The sequence below is a fragment of the Coturnix japonica genome, chromosome 1 (genome assembly GCF_001577835.2).
Source record: "Coturnix japonica isolate 7356 chromosome 1, Coturnix japonica 2.1, whole genome shotgun sequence".
Taxonomy (NCBI): domain Eukaryota; kingdom Metazoa; phylum Chordata; class Aves; order Galliformes; family Phasianidae; genus Coturnix; species Coturnix japonica.
In genome coordinates, this window is record NC_029516.1 from 158,027,080 (window position 1) to 158,051,730 (window position 24,651).

At 39.6% G+C, this 24,651-nt stretch overlaps 1 protein-coding gene across 1 annotated transcript in view; it reads right to left on the reverse strand.

The window, feature by feature from the left end:
- Positions 1 to 24,651, reverse strand: part of CDK8 (cyclin dependent kinase 8) — a 60,694-nt gene that overhangs the window by 29,461 nt on the left and 6,582 nt on the right. Inside the window, 3 exon segments of the mRNA XM_015852122.2 lie at positions 6,766 to 6,906; positions 8,431 to 8,541; positions 15,661 to 15,736. Of these exon segments, the coding sequence (XP_015707608.1) occupies positions 6,766 to 6,906; positions 8,431 to 8,541; positions 15,661 to 15,736 (328 nt within the window).

Here is a 24,651-nt window from a genome sequence, read left to right on the forward strand (position 1 = left end):
AATCTAACACCACTGTGAGATAAAAGACCAAAAACCTCGCACATGATTATAAGACCTGAGATTAAAGACGAGGAACCTTCAAATTCTATGAATTAATCTATGAATTATAAAATTCCTAGTCTTTCTGTAAAAAATAAATAAATAAAAATCACTATAAATGATGTACTGAAAACCCACATACCAGTGGAGAGGCACTTGAATACCGCGTTTTCATTTATCTTTTCAAATTTGATTTCAGCATTAACTAGCTTTAGCACAATAGGAATCATATTTTAGCTAAGGATAAAAGAGAGCGCTAATCCAGGAGAGCTCTAAAAATACAAAACTCTGCAACACCTCCATCAACACAGAGGCAATTCATTTTTTATTATCTCAGAACTCAAATATCTCCTCCTAGAGCTACTGTTGTTATGGAAGTCTTTCATAGCCAAAGTTGGTGCAAATATATGAAGGTAAAAAGCCACTTAAAAACAAGTTTGTTTGGTTTTTGTTTTTCCCCAGCAAGCAGCTGGAAAAGTAACAATGAGTCACCCTGATGTTCAGCTTAGTTAGCACCCTAAAGGAAAAGGCAATTAATTCCTGGCTAAAAAAACCCTAAAGATTAAAATAAAAAGTGGACCTTCTCCCACTTACTAATTCCTACTTTTTCATACCATTTGTCAATCCAGTCGTAAGACATCTTTTATTTCATGGCTACATCACTTCCAAAAAATATTTCTTGGCATACAGCATCTTTTTTCCTCTGGGAAAAAAAAAAATATATCAAAAAGTATGAATCTCTTCCCCTGCTCCAGCTGGGAGAAATAGCAGAAATTTTCTCTTCTGATGTAAAGGTTCTATATTTCAACAAGATGTCTATGTCTTTACATTCTGAATGAGCTATTTAATCTTCCATTTTCTTACATCTATCCCAATACTCCTTCCCCCACCCCACTCTCTTTAATCGACCTGTTGTGTGTTTCAGATTTTGAGAAAGGAATAAGTGAATTTCTTAAAACATCTGTGAACTTACAGCACAATGGGAGGTTGGAAGGCACCTCTGGGAATCTTCTGCAAACTGGTTAATAGTGTACTTTGTCCCGTTATCCAGATCATTAATGAAGACGTTAAGCAGTATTGACCCAGTAACACCCCTGGGGATTCTCTGCTACTGACTGGCATCCAGTTTGACTTTGTGATGCAGACCACGACTCTGCAAGCCCATCAGCTCAATCACTTTTGATTCACTTCCCTGTCCAATTATGTAGTCTGTACTTCACTAAGTTTATCCATGAGGATGTTAACAAGATGAAGCGTTGAAAACATTACTAATGTCAAGATAAACAATATCCAGTGCTTTCCCCTCATTCATCAGGCTAGGCATTTTGCCCCAAAAGGTCTTCAGGTTGATTAAGTGTGATTTTACTTTCATAAATCCATGCTGACTACTCCCAATTCCCATCACATCTTTCATTTTGTTTTAAAATGGATTCCAGGAAGATTTGATCCATCACCAACCCAGGGATCAAGGTGAGGGCAGCTAACATGTAGATTCCCAGATCCTCCTTTGTGTCCTTCTTTAGATTGGAGTGACATTTTCTTCCTCCCCTTCCCCCTCCCCTTCAGGAACCTCCCCTGATTGCTACGACCTTTCAAAAAGTGGCCTTACAATGACTTGATTTTAGAAAGCCAGCGATTTAAGGCATGTCTATAGGCTTTTCTATGCTGAATTCAAAAATCTGAGAAGAATGCTTTCCACTTTTCTGGCCACAAGGCTGGTAGCATGGTGGCAACACACTGTATTTCTAGATTCAAATCTGCATTTTCACATATCTGCACAATGACAGACTTTATTGAAGCATTTTTTGGTTTGTTTTACCTCAGAGACCACTGTCAACAACACGGCCCAAGAAGCAAAGTAAAATGGATTCTAGTTAGCAGAGTGGGTCTCAAAAATGGTAAGGATCAGACCATTTCCACTCTATTTAGTTACTATTTTGAACTTTGAGTCTAATATTAAAAAAGGGGGAAAAAACACTCAAAATGGCAGGCAAAGAAGTAGTTGTGGCCACTGCAAAGATCTGTATTAAGAAACACTAGATAACAGTATTTGAATTATAGAATATTCAATATTATAGGAAATTATAATTCATAGAAAAGCCCATGTTGTTATAACCTAAGCAAGAAAAAATATTCAGCCAGAAACATTCTTTCACAGGCACAAAACGCTTGTGGATACCTTGGAATCAAAAACCCTGGAAAATGCAACAGATGACAACTGAATTTGTGCTTATTATTATTATTATTATTTTCCTTTCAAAATAAATCACCAGTAAGTCAGTAAAATGCCACTTAGGAAGCAGTGCCTACTACCTGGTTACAGGTGTAAAGAGAGTGAAAAACCACGCTGCTTTTAGAAGACATTAACTACTTTCTAAAAACAGGTATAGCTTCTATTGGCTCTTTGTGCAAATGGTCTTAGTTTTCTAAGCACTAGAGCAGGACTGAAGGGTATTCCTGCATTTCTGAAGTAGTGACTGAATAACGATCAAAGGTAATATCCTTTGATTCAAGAGCTCTAATGTGGAAAATGGTAAATTGGCACAGTAAAAGTTCTATATATTTTACTTTGCCTAAGGCACTTAAGTGATTCATAACTAGAGCCTGGAACTGACTAAGATGTTGGCCTACAAAAAACCACCCTGGCAGAGGCTTCTCCTCACTTACTGTTGAAAGTATATCTCCTGTATTGCTGCTGATCCCAAATCTGGCAGTAGACATTCTTGGGAGGAGCCCAGTCTCAGAATGCAAACTTGCAATCGGGACTGCATTTTACCCACCTGAAAGCTCATTACCAAGAAGTGCTAGGAATACATTAAAAATCTTCCAATATCAAGTGCTATCACTAGTATGCATACGGTCATGTCAATCATAATGCAATTCCAGACTAACCAGGACACGAATGTTATTGACAAAGCCTGACAGAGATTATCAGTGTTTTGGCAAGAGACAGGAGGTTAGTAATGAGACCCAACACTGTACTTCCTAGATCCACACCTGGCTTGCCTAGTGGCAATACATCCACTCACACCATGTACAAAGTTACAGGCCAGGGAATATAGTCCAAAGGTTTGCCAACAAAAAGTGCCTCCTAACAGCATCTCAGCTGCAGAACTTCAAGGAAGAGCCGTAAGATTTTGTTGTTGTTGCTTTCAGCATTGCAGTACCATGTGAATGCATTAAATATTTTTGGTGAAAATCAAGTTAAATCACAGCTAAATCCTAATGTCACCACACAGAACCAATGGAGAAGCGCTCATCTCTTAGCCAAGAGCGGACCCAACCCTTTGGGCAGACCTACCATGCAATAACCTTAACTCATAATGCATTTTCCAACATTAGCATGAAAGTTGCTGTAACATGCAAAGGGACCTCTATTTTGAGCCCAGTACTTGAAGTTTTCCAAGCATGCTGCAGAGACCATCCTCTCTTTCCTTATGTCGCTGAGGATGCAGATTGATGAAACAGATTTATGGCCAGTTTTCTACTTATGCTTATTTTTAGTGTAGAATAAGCTCCCGAAGTACAGGAAGAAGTCTGATAGTTGGATAAAATGAAGTAGAACAAAGACAAGGAAAAGTAGTCAGCAAAATGCTGTATGTTTCAAGCACGCTTGATAACTAAATTCAAAATATTAAAACTATAATTGATCCACTTTGTGGTAATTATGTGAAGTGCTCTTATTTCCTTCCTGCTACAGAGTATGAATAAACAATCTGTTTTCAATTGCTTGCAGTCATGAAATTAGAAAAAGCTGAAGAATATGCAAGTCAAATATGAAGTTTTGAAAGGAATGACACTTACTTGTTGAGAAATCTTATGGTACATTTCAAAGACATGAAAAAGCTAACTACTTTGGCACAGCACTACTCAAGGATAATCAGCATCTTGCTTGCTGATAGAAATGGTGAGCTGGCTTTCATATAAGTAGTAAAAAAGAAGAAACAGTTAAGACTTAAGTTACCACTAAGGTCTGCATCCATTTGCTTTGTAAAAAACAAGTAAGGACTAAAAAGAACTGGTTAAATGTCTTCCTGCAGTTACTGTTTCACACAGAATATACTCACTTTATACAAATCTTTCGTGAATTAAGCCTCTCCAGTTCCTCTGTTATGAAGACATTTCACAATCTAAGCTCATGTGGTTTCAATAATCACTGAGTTTCACTGTCTGTTTTGTGGATGCTAGTAAGAACGCTGCTCTATGCTATGTTTTGTTTCTGGTTACAAAAATCAGATCTCAAAAAACCTTAGAGACTCGATCTATCTAATGCTAACTTCACTAATGCATCTTAAAAAACACTAAAAAATTGCACTTCAGAGGACAATTTCTCAAGAAATTAATCTTAACCTTCAAAAAAATCCTTATCCCCTAAGATATATGTGGCAAAGAACAGATTTTTCTGCTGAAGTATTATACTCTCTAACTCCCTACTGCATCCAAACATCACCACTCAAAGACAACATGTGAAATGAACATAAGCACGTTACTTGGTCAATTCTGTCAGTATGTGTATGTGTTCTGACATAAACACATCATTTAAAAGACAACCTATCCAGTCACCCTGTCAAGAGGTGAGATTGGCAACTAACATTCCTGAAGGCTAATATTACAGGTATCCTGGAACAGAAACATCTCAGAATAAGCATTAACTTAAGATGATTTTGCTTTGCATTGGAATGTGCATGCTATTAAAGTCTCAACTTACAAGCATAAACTGTGCACCAATATGCCTCTGTCTTGCTAAGACAGAGTATTAAGAAGAACCTCTTTCCTTACTCAAGTTATTTCCAGGAAACTGAAAATACAAAGAAAGTACCTGACATACAATTCTGCTTTTTCTCCTGCACGGAATGAACGCTATCTGTATTTCACACATTTCCTACTGTTCACATCAAACTGAACATTTTGTAAACAACAACCCAGAACCCAACAGTCTCCCTAAGTAGGACACTGCATGCACAGCTTTCGTATGCTTCCTCACCAACATGGCTTGACAAGATTCCATTGAAACAACCTTTCAGTCTCCGCCTCAAGCTTTTGCCTTCTCCTTAGACTACCAGAAGATACTCAGTTGTGATGGTGGTTTTTTGCTGGAAAAGAAACTGCTCGCTGGACTGAGACCACCAACTCATTTCACATAGGTCAGAAAATGAGATGGTACTTGTTTTGGCTGTTGCCAACAAGCCATACTTGAGCTACAGACCTAGATGTGAAAGGCTCTGTAATAAATTGCCAATCTCCTGAGCCATCCAGTTAACAACAGGCATTATTTTTTCCACTCAATTACATTAATACTTTAATACTTGAGTTCATAAATTTTCTGAAGCCTTATAAAGTAAAGCAACAGAAAATTCAGATTCTTGATGACAGGTCATTTGTTTTCCATATGCCTCAAATACTGAAGAGTACTATTGCAGGCAGGTAATAAGGGCAAGACACGACACTTAGGTTTAAAACCAGATGCCTGTGCAGTAACATACTATATATTCCTATATTACTTTTTGTTCCACTATTTGATGGAGCGGTGACTAAACCATCACAAGTTTTTTTTCCCCCCTCACGCTGAACCTTTTGTTCCATTTCTAAAACCAGGATCAAATTAGAAACAATCTGCATGCAACACTTGTAAGAAAACAAAGCTTCCTAGTTCTTCAGTTCTGGAAACATTATTATTTTTTCAAATACAGGTGTTTTACCATCAGTGTAAAGAGACTAGCACACTACAGAAGCATTTATTAAGTTTGAAAACAGAAGAAAAATATTTAGTCATTGACCATATTTCAAGGAACACTATTAAATCTATTTCATAGACAAAAAGTGATTCTAGTGATTCCTGAGAAGCAATATGGAAGGCACGGAGATAGAATAGCACTGGTAATATTTACCCATGGGAATGACAACTCGTTATGATCTCACGTGTTAATGAAATCTCAGTAAATAGAAGTCTCACATACAGTTTCATATTATATTGAAGAAGGCTATTAAAGATAAGAGGTATGGACAACTGGGTCAGGAAAACAACCAGGCGTTAAAATTATAGAACACTGTCATATGCGAAGAATAAAACTGCAGGCATATTTTAGAAGCAAATATTTAAGAATTGGCAAGATTTACTCATTTGAAACATTTAATAGAGTCTGTTGGTCAAGAAATACTAGTTCAGGTTCAAATGCTTTCCTCACATAGCAGTTAGAATAAACATTAAGTCTTCAGAAGTTAGTATGGCTATATTTCTGATATAAATACTCTAAGAAGGTAACTCTCAAATGCCATTAGCTTAAGTAAAACTGACAGTGTTAGGAAGGTAGCTTTTTTGTTTAATCTACATTTTAGCAGCTCTTATAGTCAACCATCTTCTCTCACACCTACCCGCGTGTACTATTACTTCTTTCTCAGGCCTGCAGTCACATCACCAGAGGCATATTTTAACATGCCTGTTATTTAAATGGACACTCAAAAATCATTTATTTAGGAAATCAAAAAAGTAAACCAGCCGTCTGATACACTTCACTTCCATAAGCTTATTACAACACAGCAGGCTTTGAAAATCTGCACAGAGGGCTGGCTGACTGCTGTATAAAAATATTCATTTCATTTATCTTTAATTAAGGGCAACTTGCCCTTAGCACAGAAGTTTGTTTCCCCAGGATTTCCAAAAAAATAAGAATACAAAATTCCTGCCCTCAGACATCCCAGTGCTAAACCCACTGCGGATCAACTTACCAAATCCCTGTGCAACACCCAGTTAGCATGTAGGTAATGAACACCATCTAGGATCTGACACAGCAGTTACTTCACCATTCCCCGAGGTAACTGAACTGGTTTCTTGTTTGCTTTAGAAGCCCTGTGAAACTTGATTATATGCTGTAAAGAGGAAAGAAATAAAAATTATTTTAAAAAAAGTTTCTTTTTAATTGTAGCATTATAGACAAATACTGCCATCAATTCCTTCCATAGATGACAGTTCTTTGCTAGCTTTCATCATTCATTTTCCAAACTGACAACATGTACCCTTATAGACAAGGAAATGACTACTGTATGCAATAAGATTAACACCATCTCTCAAAAATGAAATCATCAATGCAAATTGCCTTGCATTGATCTTTTATAGGTCTGGAGTTTCTGGAGAGTATTTTTATTTGAGGCTGATATCTCTGTATATCATGGCACAGAATGAAATTACTTAACTCCTGTATCATTTTACTTTAAGTTTTCCCTTATGGTCGCGACACTAACATTCAAGACTTAATGCCAGAAACTAGGGGTTCTTTGAAACTATATAAGGAGCTTCTAACTTTTCAGTTAAACAAAGAAATAATCTGAGCTTAGTCCATACTCTTAAAAAACAACACACAAAAGAGTCGTTGCTGACTGAGCAAAGCTACAGGTTTGTCTGTCTTAACATCAGTCACCAGGCTTCATAGAAAAACCTTCCACAATTGTCTGTATACACAAGCAACAATGTCTAGCAACACGAAGGAGTCCAAAAACCTAAGTTGTCCTAACATTCAAATCCCAGGTGCCACTAACAGTAATGTCTTTGTGCCATAGCATAAGGTGCAGCAGTCTTGGTAGCCATTATCTTGTTTCTATCCTTTTGAGAGAGGGATAATTTCTAGAACAAACTCTTTTTATGATGGCTTACCCTTATGTGATTATCTTAACAGACCTAGCCCCACCTTCACCCAACCAAAACTTGGCTTTAAACTGCTGCCACGTGTTCTTCCTACTGTGAGGAGGGAGGTCCTCTCTTCTCCCTGTGTTCCTCAAGTTCCATGTTCCAGATGTCCCTTGGGTTCTTGACAACTCGATCCCCCAGATTAGCTCCTACTCTAATACACTGTGTCCCTTCCCCAGTCTCACTGTAGCAAACTACTGCACTAGCCGTGCTCAGCACATACATGAAATTTCACAATATGACTGAGTAAAAAGCAATTTCTACTGTAACATATGAATGATGCCCCCATTTTGTGCGCTGCTGTTACTTTGACATCTTTTATTCATAGATGACATGCAGGGTAGGTACAACTCCACACTACTCTATTTGCTCAATGTTTATTATTTTTCCAAGGCAATTCACCTGTATAATCAATTACATTTTCCCACCCACATCATTTTAGCTGTAGCAAAGGATTATATCTGCAATTAAATAGATTTTTAGCTACTGAGGACTGAATGCAGATTTCAGTCTTCTTAAAGAGCTCACAGGCCAGCTGTACTGTGTGGTTACCCAACATTTTCTATTGCTTTTCCTTTAGTACTGAAAAAGTTTCCATCAAACACTGAGAGTAAGAGGCTGTACTGTTTTTAAACCAATGCCTCTTCCCTGACCTTGTCCCTTTCCTGCAAATAAAACTGTGACTGCCACCTACAAGTAATTCACCTTACCCAGAGGTCATGCTCAGCGTAGTCAAAGAGAAGCCACACTTTCCTGTCAGCATGAGAAAGAAACACCTTTTGCAGAGAAATGACATTTGGATGCTTGAGCTCCCGTAGCAACTGCAAAAGAAACAAAGGCCATATCAGTTATATCCACACATCCAGAGCTGCAGAAGGGCTAAAAAAAAGGAATAGTAATAATAGCATTTGCTATGTATTCTACAATACAAACAAGAAGAAGATAAAAACTGAAAGAAAATAGCACTTTTCCCCCTTTTTTGCCTTTTTTTTTTGTAATGACAGAATCAGTCGCTAGTTCGAAACCAAAGCCAAACACACAGTTCATAACCCCCCTCAGAGAAAACACTTCCTATTCATTTCCTTTAAATCTCAGTAAATCTCACTATTATCCAGGCTCACAATGCTCGCTGAACAGCCAGCTGTGGCAGCTGCCATTTCCCACAGGCTCTAATCTTTGATACAGCCATTTGGGGTATCCAATTTTCTCCTGATTCCAAATTATCTTGGAAACCCTGCGTTTTGGTTGCAGTCATTCCAGGCAGAAGCTCATGACTCACAGAGCTCCTGTCAATGCAGTCTGCTGAATGAAGCTATGGTTCACAGGATGGAGCCAGCTGATGTAGATGGTCAGCTCCACCAAAAGAAGGCAGCCCATCTCCCTCCCACAATGTACACCAGCTACGATATTCACAGAAACCATCCATCAAACAGTTCACCAGTTCAGAAAAAAACTAGCCCAGACACACAAAGGTGGCAATTTTCTGCTGAGTTATGGAGCTGCAGTGACTTGTGGCACTAACAGCAGACCCTGCAGCAGCGGAGGGACAGAACACAGCTTGGAGCAAGGACTTTCAACAGCAGTGGGCCATCAAATCAACTCAGCTGCCTTTAGAAACTGTGAGCCTAATCATCTCCAAAAGGAAAACATAACAGACAGCACCACTCACATTTCACTTTACTGTAGTCACACATTTACCGAAACAAAAAAACTTCTTACATGTCCCTAAGCAAACTATTCTCAAATGGATACACAAGGTTGTAAGAACTCTGTCAGCTAACAGATGGTGAATGGAACAGTGAAGTCTGCTGGAAATTATGATATTGTAAATAAGAGTGGCTAGCTTCTTTCTTAAAGCCAAGGGCAATTCAAACAAGTCCTTGAGCATAAAAGAAAAAAATGGTACTTTATGTCTGAGATCGAATCTACTAGGAGAAGTCTGATTGATTAGATAACAGAGGGAACAAGAGAATTAGTTCCTTTCCACTGATACTTCAGTCTCATATGTTAACATTTTAGCTGCTACTAAGAGTAGGAGGGCTGTCCCAAAAGTAATGCCTCCTATTTTATGATGCTGGCTTTTGACATCAGAGGTGGATGTTGGTAGTGTGAAAGTAGATACTGAATCATAGAATTACCCAGGCTGGAAAAGACCTTGAAGATCATCAAGGCCAACCACAGTCTAACCAGTACCCTAACTCTAACAACCCTCTGCTAAATCATATCCCTGAGCACCACATCCAAATGGCTCTTAAACACATCCAGGAATGGCGATTCAACCACCTCCCTGGGGAGAACCTTACTGCCAATGCTTCGTACATATGAGAGCTGCACAGTTACAGTACACTAACCTTCTTAAGACATTTAAAAGCATTACATAGAGGAATTTTAAGGCAGGATCTGAAAAAACAAGTGTGGAATTCTGTAAATGTCTATAATTCCTACATAGTGTAAGGATTAAAGTAGGGGGGAGAACACCACAAAATTGCTTTTTTCCTTATTTATTTTGCCTTTTACAGGTGGGGGTCACTGGTGGTGGGTTGAGCCCAGCCAGCTGCTAAGCCCCAAGAAGGAAGAGCAAGAGCACAGGTCAGAATACTTCTGAGTCAAGATAAAGACAGTTTAGTAAATGAAGAAATGGGGAGAAGAATGTAATCCAAAAGCACTAACTTGTCACCTCCCATAAGCAGACTGATGCAGATTGCCTCCCAGCAATCCATTCTGCCTCCCCCAGATCCATTTTCCCTCAATTTTTAATGCCAAAAACGGTGCTATAAGGCATACACTATCCCTGTGGCCAATCTGGCTCAGCCATCCCTGCTGTGACCCCTTCCAGCTTCTTGACCACCCTCAGCTTTCTCACTGTGGGAGCAAAGTAAGAAAAAGTCAATACAATGGTGTGTTATCAACACCATTTTAGTCACAGATCTAAAACACACCACCACATGTACTGCTATGAGGAAAATAAACTCCATCTCATCCAGACCCAATGCAGCATTGAAGACCAAAGGCAGGAGACAGCCTCTTAGAAGGGAATGAGGTCATAAGGTTCAAGTATGCATTATTCCAGTCCTTACAGTTAGAAGATTTTTTTATTCATTCAGTATAAATTCAAGATGGTAGCTCCAACTTATGCCAAACATTTTGATATATAGAGTGTAACCAGAATATTTCATGACAGTGAATAATTGTATGTCTCAGACCAAAATCTAACCATATCTCCTATGGTCTGATGACTCCTGTACCAGCAATCCAACTCTTCACACCCACACAACTCCTGGATGCAAGAGGAATGCAACAATCAGGGCTCCACAAAGTAATCAATACCCTTCACATCACTTCTGTTCCATTTTAAGTCCATCCGACTCCTTGTTCTCCATGTAACAAAAATCATCAGCTCTAAAAACCCATCGTTTTCACATCAAATGTGATCTTAAAGAACATGAAGAGAATCTATCATCAAAGCTGGTCCAAGACACAACAAAGAGATGAGAAACCTCCAGTAACCCAGCAGAATGGTGCCCTGTCTGCATAGCCAAGCAATATAGACATAATCCTCCTTTGTTCATGCCAGGAATAGCCAATACTGATTATTAAATTCATAGCATTCCTCCTGATCCGCTATATGCCAAGCTGCTGCTTTTTCACTTCCAAATTCAGCCAGAGGCAAGGTGTAAGTAACAAAGGGTATATTTTCAAAACGTGCACACATATAGACCTGTGCATGTAAACACACTTAGTACAGATATGACCAATCACCGATAACAAAGGCAAGAGAAAAGAACCTCCTTTGCAGGCACACACACTTAGACACAAAACTTCACCACCTCACTGAGCAACACAGCCACAGAGAAGCATGGAGCCAATGCTCATCAGCCTGCTCACATCCCCTCCCATTTCCACATGCTTATTTCTCCCAAATCCACCTTGATCTCAACCCTTCCTGCCTTTTACCCTTCCCTCTGACAATCCCACAGCCTCAGCATCCCTTCCAAATACTAAAAAACAACTCTGCATTCTCCTGTAATATCCGTAGCCATCTACTTTCCCTCTTATCAGTTACAAAGCCCTCACTGATTCTAGTCAAGGATAAGCCTGAGAGATCCCTTCTGTGGCCCATCATCATCAGTGCTTTAAGAATTCTGGCTTTTGTTACTGCCATTGATACACACTGTTTATGATTCATGCATCTGTGTTCTCAGTTTTATCATTCCTGCTGGCTTTTTATCCTTGCCTTTTATGCTGAATAGCTGTTAACCACATATTCTTACAGCCTGCCTTAAAAGCTGATGCATTTGGTCAAAGCAAGACAGGCACGAGCATCTCAGTGAATAGGATGGCTAATGCACATCAGCAAAACCATCAGAATGAGGAAATGATTGCTGAAGTGATGACAGATGATCCCTGAATCACTGTCTTGGAAAGGCTGAAATGCTCCAGGACAGAGATAACAGAGCAGTAAATGCAGACGCTGTCCACGGGACAGAAGAGCTCATGCATCATGTGGGCTGCAAGCAGCACTTTCAGCAACCTCAACCTCCATGAACCAGGGTCACTCCAGCACAAATGGCATGTGCCTTTCCCACCAAATGACTTGCCTTGCGTTCAGCAGCTGACAGAGATCAACAAAGAAAAACAGGCTGCAAGAAATGGAGTATGCAACCAGCGTGATGATGCTTCTTGTCCTAGGGACTCTGAGACCCTAATTTAGTTCTGTAGAACACTGAGAAAGTAGACAAAAATTGCCCACCTAGCTCTCCTAGGTGTCCTTTTCACCTGCAATTAAATCAATGATTCAAGATTGTTTCCAATCAGAAAGATTTCCCTTAGATCAGAAAGGGAAAACCTGGCTCACATTCAAAGAAATACAAATCTGCAGCTGACGAAGATGATGATGCATCTTGTTTGACTTCAGTGCCATAACCTTATGTCTGACCCATCTGCGCTTGCCCTTGTTTTCATAAACACTGTTCAAGACACAGCAAGAGAACTAACATTCCTATTAGAAAAAAAGAGGGGAAAAAAAGACACACAGCTGATTTAACATTGGTGGTTTCCAAAATAATTGAGTCTTTCACAATCACACATATAATATTTGCCAGCATCTCTCATGTCCAAGCACATTCAAACTGTAAGTAGTCACTGAGATGTTCAGGGTCTGCTAGAAGTAAGGAAGTAGATGAAGAATCCCAAAGACATGGGCACCTGTCATCAAGCTCAGCAGATTCTGCTGTTCATAGGAAATGTTTATTCCTAAGGGGTCCACTTTTAACATTAAATTAGTATTTTATTCCACTTTCGCAGAACTAAAGCTACTACTGCCCTCCCTTTATACAAGATCTCTCAACCATATTGCTTGTATACATATCATACTATTAAATTACAGCACGTAAGAGTCATTAGTCATTAGAAAGGTCAATCAAAGCTGTTTTCCATGTGCTGGGTCCTGCTATGTGTAGGGTTGCCATCCACCAGACCAGGCCGCCCAGAGCCACATCCAGCCTGGCCTTGAATGCCTCCAGGAATGGGGCATCCACAACCTCCTTGGGAAACCTGTCCCAGTGCATCACCACCCTCTGAAGTGCAAGAGTCCTTCAGACACACACGCAGGTTGAGGTCATCCTATAACCACGAAGGCAGCCATTTCAGCTCTGCTCCTTGTCCTAGTCACAGCTCTTACTTTTAACTGATGTAGACCAATAACAATTTTATTTTCAGATGATTTGACACTGTCAGACATCAGCTTGGATTGTTAGATGACTTGTATAAGTAGCCTATGGGCATTTTTATACATACAAGTTATTTGAGTCCTGAGCTAGTTAGTCATTATAAGAAAGACAAAATCCACTGTATAGTTCTAAAAAACGAGTTCATAGTTTGATATACATCACAGCGATTGCTGAAGTGATTCTGATAATGTGACTAACATACAAAAGCTCCAGCTTCCAGAGAAAGTGAAATGGATATATTTCACACATAAAACCAGTCCTCTTAATACCACCGCGCTCATAAAAAGCATTTATTGGAATAGTCTAGAACACACTGCTAGTCTGCCTGAACAGAATTTCAAATCTGACAAATAATAAGTTTATTCATTAGATGTACAGATTCCATCTTATGACACAACACTTCTGATTAATTCTCTCTCCCTATATATATACCTATCTACATATATGTATTACAACTACATAGAATAAACAATCTAGGTGTTATCTTTGATTTGATCCTTGTCCATATGAAGCTCCTGTTTTTAAGAATAGTAAGGAAAAACAGGTAAACTAACAAACACTACATTCCGCGATAAACTATTAAATCATCTGCAGGAAAATCCAATCACATCACGCTGAAACCCAGATGGAAAACAAAACAGAGCCAACAGGTGCTCAAGAAATACTGCTTTAGCTCAAGAAATACTGCTTTAGCTCAAGAAATACTGCTTTAGCTTACTCCAGCTTTCTATCACCACAACAGCTTTTGGGCTCCACTCCACCCTTTGGCCTTGGTGCCCACTTCCACTGTGATTTTGGTGCCTTCAGAGCATCTCCCGTTTTTCTTCTCTAACACTCTCCCATGTCAGTGACACATGGTACTGCTGTTCTCTTCTAACAGAGTGTGCTGCAGGTACAACAGTTCCGACCCAGGAGGAAGCCTCCCTGCTTTCTGCTCGTGTTTTATCACTACAGAAGACCCTGATGCTCAACAGCAGCCCTCAAGTCATGCAAAGAGGCCAAATCCCTCCTGACTGTCAGCCAAGTTAGCAATTCTCCTGTAACTGATACAAATTACATAAGTATCATTCCAGTGCCAGAAGACACTTCTCCAATAAGGAGCTAAGCTTTCCTGCCAAGTAGAACTAACTCCTTTAACTCTTCATGGAAATCACTTCAAAAATACAAACAAAATGTTTTCCCAAATCATCTGAAATGGTAGCTGACATTTTCCAAACGCATTCGCTCTGTGGAAGTCGCAATATTTGGAACATTTTCTGCTATAACTGTTGGAATACTCAGAATTTAAGACCCTGTTTTCAGCTCCTTCAGTTCCACACGGATATCTAATGTGGCAAAAAGGGTCAGCTTCCATAAACTGGTTAAAATACCTTCTTTTGAAGAATATTCTTTCAGCTCCTTTTCTTTTTCATCTCACTCAGCTCAAGAACTGTTTTGTTTGAAACTACAGATTCAACTTCAAGCTTGGAACCAACTGAAGCAAAAACAAAATTGAGGCAGATCTACAGGTTCCATACCCTTAAAAAGTATGGACCGAAAATAAGCAGCTGCCTTCCTCAACCATGAAGGTTATGGGCATTTCCTTTCATTAATTAACTTCAGTCGAAACACCATCCCAACAAGAGAACATTGATAATCAACTAGAAACATCTACTTACTGCATTTACTCATCTAGTCTCACAGTTTGTGATAAATTTGCACAGAAACTAGAACATGTTACTCATGTTCTTCTAACAACACAGAAAAGAAAAACCTGAATAACCTAGGAAAACATGGGGTATACCCACGAGTATTATTCTCAACCTGAGGCAATAACAAGGCCTATTCAGTTTGAAATCTTCATTTAAATAGAAACCAGCATGCTTTAATTGTTCTGAGCCAGTAAGAATTAGTATCTCTTTAAGAAATAATTGAAGTAGTAATGCAGAAGTCAGATCAAATAAGTCATTTAAACCACTGACTCCAATCATGTCTTTCAACTCTGCTCTTAATCTGCCCTGAGGCAGGCAGCATACTTTAACTGAAAAACGGCCATTCATCAACAGCAAGTAAAACAGGTGCATGCATTTCCATGACATTTCTATTTATTTCATACCTCCATGATAAAAATATAGAACCTGCAGTAGAATAACATGATTCTGCAAACAAAAACATGCACTCAATGAATGCTTTTAGTAGGTCTGTTATCTAGTGGGAAGAAATGTTACTTACCGCTATTTCTCTGCATGCAGACATAGAAATTCCAGTACCTTCTATCTGCTTTAAAGCGTAATCTTTATCATCTTTCCTGTGAAAGAAAAAAAGAAATTTGTTTTAAAAACGGCACTACGAATTGAGTGAGCTCTTTACCACCATGTCCATCCAAGAGATCTCTCACAGAGCTCAAAGACAACCCACTGTTCACATCAACCTTTCTAAACAGGAAAGAGGAAAAAGTAGGAGATTAATGGACAAAATACGAATGTGGTTAATGGAGAGAAAGAACGGAGTGAAACTGTGAGTGGGAGAGAACAGATTTCAGTAAGAGGGCAATTACATTGAATCAGAGCGATGAAAGAGGGGAGACATACAAGAGCTGATACAGGAAAAAAAGGAGCAAGGAAGACCAAGATAGAACGCATGAAAATGCTTCTATATGATAAAAAATAAAAACTTACTATCCTGGAAAATAAACTGAGCCAATGCTGAGCACAAACTCATTCTCACATGACTAAAAACACCCAAAGATGGAGCGATTCTCTATTTTTCACCTTATAGAAATATTGGTAGAGTGAAGCCTGAAAACAAGAAACTTTCATTATTAAGCACGTAATTAAACCACGTGCCTAACGATGACACTGTTCTAAGAATGAAAAGCATAAGAGGACTTCAAATCAAATGAGACATTTATAGTGGACAGGGTGTTCACAGAGCACTCCAGGCAGCTGGCACAGGGCTTTCCTATGCTGCTGATGAAAAGTGAAATCATTTTGAGCTAGAAAAACTTCCCTCTGTCTTATCTATACCCCCTTAGCTGGCAATGGCTTGCAGCCACTATTGGCTATAAATATGAAGCAAAATGGATTGGACAAGAGGTTATCCTCATAGTTCTATTCACTCATACATCCAATTTTCAAGGTATTTGGAGAGATCCTTACTGCATGAGAAGCGCTACCACACAACAACTGCTGCTCTTCCAAGCACTACCAGGGACAGGACATGGCGCAGCACTGCTCAGACTGAATGTGTCTGCCACTGACCTGGCTGCTCTGATTTCAGAGCATTAGGAGAACTCAGTATACAAAGAAATGCTGCCATACAAATGGCGTTACAAGAACTTCTGGTAGCACTGACTGCTGCCTTATACTTAGGATTGTAGAACTCTATTTTTAACTGATCAAATTTTTGCCAAATTAGAAGTCTATATTCAAATTTTCCATCCCAGATGGTACTTTCTCTGGGAATTCTTAGAAAAAAAACCAACTTTGGCTGTTTCCTAGAACAAAACTGTAAAAAAAACCACTTCTATTTGTTCATGCTGCGCGTTCTACAATTATCACTTTAATGGGAGTGCAGTTAATATTACATCCTCTTTCTCCTCTCAAGAACATACATCGGATGAAATAAGAAGTTGGGAAAAATAAGATTTTTCACATTGAAGGGCAGTTTCAGACCTGAGCTCTAAAGTGCTATAAAATAATATATATATCAAACTGAACTGGAAAGCACAATGGAGATAAAAGAAATAATCGATGTGAAAAGAACACAACAAAAAGCAACAAAGAGTAGGAACAGATGCCTGCCAAACACAAGCACTTTGCAAAGCTCTAGTATTGCAATGCCTGGTGTTTTTTACCATTTGTTAGAAAGGATACTTTAAGCATATATAAGCATATATTCTACTCCTGGAAGAAAAGGAAGCTTCTTACCTAAAAACTACCTTAAATAAACATCAATTTTACTGTTATTTCATTGCATATCACGCATGTTGTACCAATGTACTGATACTGCACTACAGGATATCCTAGATGCTGATCATGAGATCAGTTAAAAAGTGAGTAATAGAGATACTAAAGACTTAAAAATCAATGGTTGTTATTCCAGATTTACATTACTGTTGAGAAAAGGCCAGAAATCTGCAAGTAACTACTAACAACCTAAGAACAGTTCTTTAAAAATCAGGAAATGAAACATTTGTCAGCAGTTAAATGTCTGGGAGAAACAGCTTCTACTGTCTTAAAACTACCAAAGGGAACTGTAAATGCAGCATCTATTCAGTAGAAAATTAATGAACCCAGTAATTGTTTACGGTTCTTATTCCCTAAAGAATATGGAAATCTTGATAATTAGAGATAAGGATGCTAATAAAACATAAGATTAAAAAAAAATCAATTCTACCTTTGAGAATTCCATTAATATCAATAGTGATAAAAATAAAAAATCCGAAGTACAGCTGTCATAGTACTGTTAAAGTGACTCAGTCTCGGCAGTATTAATCCAAAATCAGTGGACACATTATCATAGAATCTTTTGAGTGTGAAGGGATCCTTAAAGGCCATCCAGTCCAACCTCCTGCACTGAGCAGGGACACCCACAGCTCCATCAGGTGCTCAGAGCCCTGTCCAGCCTGACTTTGAGTGTCTCCAGGGATGGGGCATCAATCACCTCTCTGAGCAACCTGTGCCATGGCCTCACCATCCTGACTGTAAAAAACTCCTTCCTTATATCCTCTCTGAATCTCCTTACTTCTAGTCTGAAATCATTTCCCCTTATCCTATCACAAGACACTCTGCTAAAGAGTCTGTCCCCTTCCTTCTTACAGCCCCACTTCATATACAGAAAGGCCACACTCAATCTCCCCAGAGACTTCTCCAGGCTGAACAGCCCTATCTCTCTCAGCCTGTCCTGGTAGGGAGGATATTTCTGCAGCCCTCCTCTGGACACGCTCCAATAGGTCTGCGTCACTCCTGTACTGAAGACTTCACACATGGATGTAGTACTTCAAGTGGAGTCTCACAGTGCAGAGCAGAAGGGCAGGATCACTCCCTTGCCCTGCTGGCCACACTGCTTTGGATGCAGTCCAGGATACAGTTGGCTTTCTGGGCTGCGAGGGCACATTGCTGGCTCACATCCTGCTTGCCATCCAGCAGTACCCCCCTCCCCAAGGTCTATTCTGGCAGGTCTTACATGCCCCAGGCTCCTACTGACAGCACCCTTGGTTTTCCCAGTTGAATTTGGGAAATTCAACTTCACTTTGAACAGTTTATCAGATAAATGTCAAGTAACACTGAACCCACAACTGCACAAACCCGCAGAATTATACATGCTAGCAAGATATGCAAGAAATATTAAGTGCTCCCCTACCTATTTATTAGGACTTCAAAGAAGGACACACATGAATGAGAGGTTTTATTATGCTGATAAATATCAAAATGGCATTCAATAGCAAAGATTTAATTTACCACAAATGAAGAAAGAGATAACATGAAATTAAAAATTATTCTATTAGTCTATGAACTAACTGTAGCATTCAAGTTAGGAGAAGAAAAGAAGAAAATTGATCTGCTGAAGCTGGACATAGCAGCTGTGTGGTATTACTGTAAATGTGAGATGGAGGGAGCAGCTGAAGGAGCTGGGATCACTCATTCTGGAGAAGAGGAGGCCCAGGGGAGACCTTATCACTCTGTACCACTGCCTGAACACAGGGTGTGGTGAGGTGGAGATCAGCCTCATCTCCTGTGTAACAGGGAGAGATAAGAATAAAACAAGTCAAACTGGCCACAAATTGCTCCAGAGGAGGCTCAGGTTGAATATTAGGAAAAAATTTTTCTCAGTGGAGTGGTGAGGCACTGGAATGGGCTGACTGGGGAGATGGTAGAATCACCACCACTGGAGGTGTTCAGGAAAAGGGGAGATGTCAGACTGAGGGACATGGTGCTGAAGTGGTCTAAAGGAAGAGATCAATCAGAACTAACACAGACACAGCAGCTTCATTCTAGATTAAGTTAGCACCTTCTAACCAGTATCATCCTTCCAAGCCAGTCTGAAACACTACACTCACCTGTGCAGAAAGCCACGGTTGAGTTCTGCAACGTTGAAAACTAAAGTAGGCTTTTTTTCCAACACACAGAAACAACCTGAAGTAAAACTATATCACGTACTTCTACTGCCTGAAAGTTGCTTTAAAGCTATTTTACTTTCACCGATGATCTACGCATTACACGTATCACTACAAAGAGTAATTCTAAAAAATCTCTAAGTTATCTATGGTACACATTTTATTATGTTTCAAAGGCAGAAAAAAAGGAAAACTGTATGACCTAAAACAAGTTGGATGAAGCAAGAGTGAATTAAATACATTTGGTCAAATGTCTGGTTCTTCATTTGGCTGAAATTTAAAACACTATGAAAAAGTGAACAGTTTAATGCATGCTAAATAACACAGAAAACAAAACTGCCTTCTCTATTATAAATTTTCTGTATACAACGACAGCATGGCTGTATATGGAAGTTCAGATTTATTCAAGTCTAGAGTATTTAAAAGTATTTACAACCAGCTTAAGGTTCCCCCAGCGCAGATTGTTGCTTGTTCCCTGCACAGAACGTATCAGTCAAAAATCAGATAAAAGCCAGATTCTGTCCTGAAAGCCTCTTATGTATTAATAAATGAGAAAGGATAATGTCTACCAGTCAGAAAAGCTACTTTGTAAAACATGTCAGCTTGGAAGCCTACTTCACAGCTATCCTCCAGTCCCCTATGAAGTTTCCTCAATAACTGAAGACTTTCCAGGTACAGGTGAATAAAGCAGTTCGTACTTGCTCAGCTGTAGAGGACAATAAATTAAATTCCCAAAACATTCTGACTTCAGACTTGTTTGTGCTCACCGCTGGAAGCAGTGCTCCATACTGCTCCCAGTGCGGCTGCTGCCATCAGCACCTGCTCTGCAGCTTCACCCCAGATCCCACCACCAATGGCCTTGGGACTGACTGGGTTCTGGTCTACAACAAGATCACCGTGCAACACCCGCAGAGCCATGTTACTACAGTGTGAGCACATCCAGGGCATCTCTTCTTTTCTCCAGGTGTCGCTGATGTGCAAGGGCTCTCTGTGACACTGGCACACAACTACAATTGGGAAGACCACCTATACCGTTGGTGACAAAGTCAGACTCAACAGAATACAACTAGTTCAAGGCAAAAAAGAATGCATATACCACATTCTTTATTGCCTGAGGCTCCTTTGCTTCTAAAGAGAGCAAGAGCAGCAGTAAATCCAGGATCCCAAATTTTCTTTTCACTCTAAGACAAAAGCTGCAGATAGCTGATGGAGGAACACGTCACTAGGAAATCAACACTGCATGCCCTCATCTTACATTAGATCTGTCGAAGACAAGGTGGTAGACTTTTCCCATTACTGAGAAGAACTGCTCAACAATTAATACATCATCTTATGAGGGCACGTCACAAGTTGCATGGATGTTACTCACTCCAAGTTTCCATGTGATGCATGGCCACAGTAACTTCTGAGGAGACAGAAAGTGTTCAGACAGTCCTATCATACACTAGAATAAATTTCAGAATTCAGAGAAATTGATAGGAATGTTTAATTTTATCATCTTGTTCTCTTCTTTTCATTTAGAGAATTAACACATAAGCATCAAGTAAGTAATATATTGTCTGTCTGCCAATAATTTCTAACATTAGAATTTAAATGCTAAAGAAACTAGCAGGAAAAAAAATAATCTAAAGTTGCATTTCAATAACTTCGTGTGTTTTTCCATTTCTTGTAAGGCATGTCTATTAATCACAAAAATGAAAACAGGTAAAACAGCATATTTTAAGTTAAGCACTATTTATTTATTTTTTACTATTAAACCGCTACTTCAGAAATATTTTACCCTAAAATGTTCCAGTGTGACTCAACCTTGCTAACTCTTCAGTATTCAATTTTTAGACAAAGAAATCTTTATAAAAGAGTACAAGATTACAAGGAACACGATTTGTGACTGAAGCCCATGTTGTGGACTTAGAACTCAATCTGCAACATGTAAAAATAAAAGGCATTTCATTGAGTGCTCTGGCCAACACAAAGAAAACACATCAGGGAAAGTTGTGCTAGCAGAATTTCTTAACTGGGGGTCTAACTCAAGGCCTTCTGTATCACCAAGATGCCTGCAGAACATGGCACAGCTGATGTGCCAGAAGAGCATCATTATTCTTATCAGAGAGCAAAGCTTATACAGGGAGCATTTTCTACTTCAGAACAAATCCGCCAGCAATCAGACCTATTTGTAAGTAAAGCAAATGTCATATTCCACAGCTGAAGGAAAAACCAGCAACAGCAAGCAAATAAACCACACTTCTGAGACAGCTAATACCATGTGGTGAATGGCAACTTATCACTGTATTCCTTTTGTTCTTTATTTTTTTTTAATTAACACCTTTTGCCACCACACACAGTTTGGCAAAAAGTTCAAAGTAAAGGAGTAAATTTAATGATACACTGTTCACGCTGTTCTTCTGACACAAGAATTTGCTGCTGTCAAAAGAAAACCATTTCCATGCCATCTCCTTCCAGCCAGAAATCCTTCCTTTCTGACAGCTGTGATCTGCACCACACTCCTCTACAAGCTGATTCACCCCCTCCAACAAGATATCCCCAAGAAACAGAAAACCACATTGGATAAAAAAGCACTTCAGGCTGCAGCACAGTATGATGAGTATCCAAACCAGCAACAAAGCGTGTGGTGAGAGCAAAAGATGAGGGGATGGATGGTAGAGGAAATGCAGAGGTGGAAGAGAAAAGATGCTTCTCTGCCAATTCCCCCCCTTCTGGAAGTAGCAACACACAGTGAGTGTGCTCGGCTGCAAGTCAAAAAGAAATGAAAACTAAATAACAGAAAGACAAAAGAACCCATCCACCTATCCCTGCGATGAATTCCAGCACTGAATACCCACAGAAGCAAGAATCCCTGGGATTTCCTTTCTATTCCCCCCACAAAACTATCATCTCACTGCCAGCCTAAAATGAAAGTTTTCATGGCGTGCAATTACAGGGACTGCTTCTAGAAGATGAGCTAGGAGCTGCAGCAATGAAGAAATTCTACACTGACAGCCAAACAACTCCTGAGAAAAGCTCTGTGCCACTTCATTGAAATACACTGCAGTTTTAACATTATTTTATCTAAAGCAGTACACAAAGCACCTATACAAATCCTTGTTAAAAGAAAATATTGCTGGATTTCACTGACACTTTCCCCTCAGGCTGCTCTTCAGTTACCTCAGTATTGAGTAAAGAATCATCACCTCACAGAAATGATTAATTTATTATTGCTCCCTCAGCCTCACAAGGTCCTTCCCTGAGCCTTCACAACCAGTCCCTACCTTTACTACCCCAAATAACTACCTCCAAGCAAAGCTGTTTCACAACTATTTATAAGTAATTTCTAGACAATATAAAACTTTCATCATCTCTCTCATAGAATCATAGAATCAACAAGGTTGGAAAAGACCTAAAAGATCATCCAGTCCAACCGTTACCTCAGAACCTTTCATGGGTCCACCACCTCAGCTGTCAGCCCACTTTACTAGTTGGTGGCTTCTACTTTTCCAGTAACTCCTTTGAAAAAGTCACTGTTGCCCCTTCCCAGTCATTTATGGCTCAGTCTGAAGCATTGGGTTAGGATCTGTAGTCAGCAATCCATTACATTTTTTAACTCCTTCAGATGTGCAAACATCTCACCTTGACAAGTGACCACCCTTCAGTTTGTCAGGCAGCACCTACTGCAAGCACTGCAATCCAAGATCTCTTAAGGCATGCTTTAACTTTCAACGCTTTAAGTTCTTCTGTAACACACAAAAGCAAAGCTTGTTTCCTGCTGTCATTTCATCTTCTCTAAATGTTTCTCCTATAGGTCAGTAGTGCTCTGGTTCTACAGGTAATACTGTGCTACAGATGCTTCAGAACAGGGGAGAAAAAGGAAGTTAAGTGGTACTTCAGTGGACTGTTTAACCTTGTTTAGATCCAGCATCCCTCCAAATGCAAAGCACAAATCATGTTTGTCACAGCCCCCAGCAGTAACACTCAATCTGCTCTGACATCCCACTGCAGACCAAGCCATCAGTTGTTTGTGGGTCCCATCTGATTCATAAGGAGCTACTCAGAGTCCCCAGAATTTTCTTGGTATCTCCCCCTGGAAGAGCATCTACCTAAACTAAATTAGGCTACAAGCTTTTCATTACTGCTTGCTCTGCAGCCACTCTAATCTTACACAGGCAAACGAGAGTCAAGCAGATGGAAATGCAGCTGTAATGCTGTTTGGTATTTTTGTGCGTGTCCCTTTGCTATGCCTGGAATTCTACCTGTATAGATTCCAGTGCTGCAACAGGTGCTTTTTGGGGGGGTTGAACAGAGTACTTTGGTATCTGACATTCATCTGTAAGTCAGATAAGCTCCCAGTTGAGGTGAATTAACCCAAGAGTGAATGGCACTGTTGGGGAACTCATTTGTGAAGGGCTGTTTTGTTTAACGCTGTTTAAATAGGATTGCAGTTCACTCTAAAAGCAAAGAGTTTGAACTCCAAGCAGTTCAAGTACAAAAAGTCAGATAAGGTTCAAATTACATTCAGGGACAAACCTGCTGCCTTAAAGTCCACGAAAGCAGAACTCGCCCCAGTTGCTTTTATTATCCTCCATACCTTGTACAGTAGCTCCGTGAGAACAACTGTGTTCATGAAACCTGATTTTCTGAGGCTTCACTGGGGGATTATCCAGTGTCCCAATGAAAACTCTAATTGAAAGTACACCTGCAGCAGGGGCTATCTTTCATTGGACAGGGTTTCTCTCCCAGAAAACACATCCCAGCCAGAAACACAAAGCAGAATCTGAGGATTTAATGCAATTCAGATCCCTTTGTATTTGAGTTCAGTTGCACATATTATTCGAACACATTGCAATGAACTGAGTCTATTTTTTTTTACAGCAACTCTCAAGCGTCCTTTATTCAAATGTCAACATCTTGTACGCAAGGTGTTACAAGCGCATAGAATGGAGCACTCCCAGAAAAACAGGCAGACTGTCTCAGTGACCTTTAGTTGCGTTCTTCCATATTGACAGAACATGTGCATTTTTTCCAAGACTCGTTTTAATGTTGGATGTTTAGGCTATCGTAGTAGTAGATTAAAAAAAATAAATCACCACGTTCTTTCAAACATTTTGGTCTTT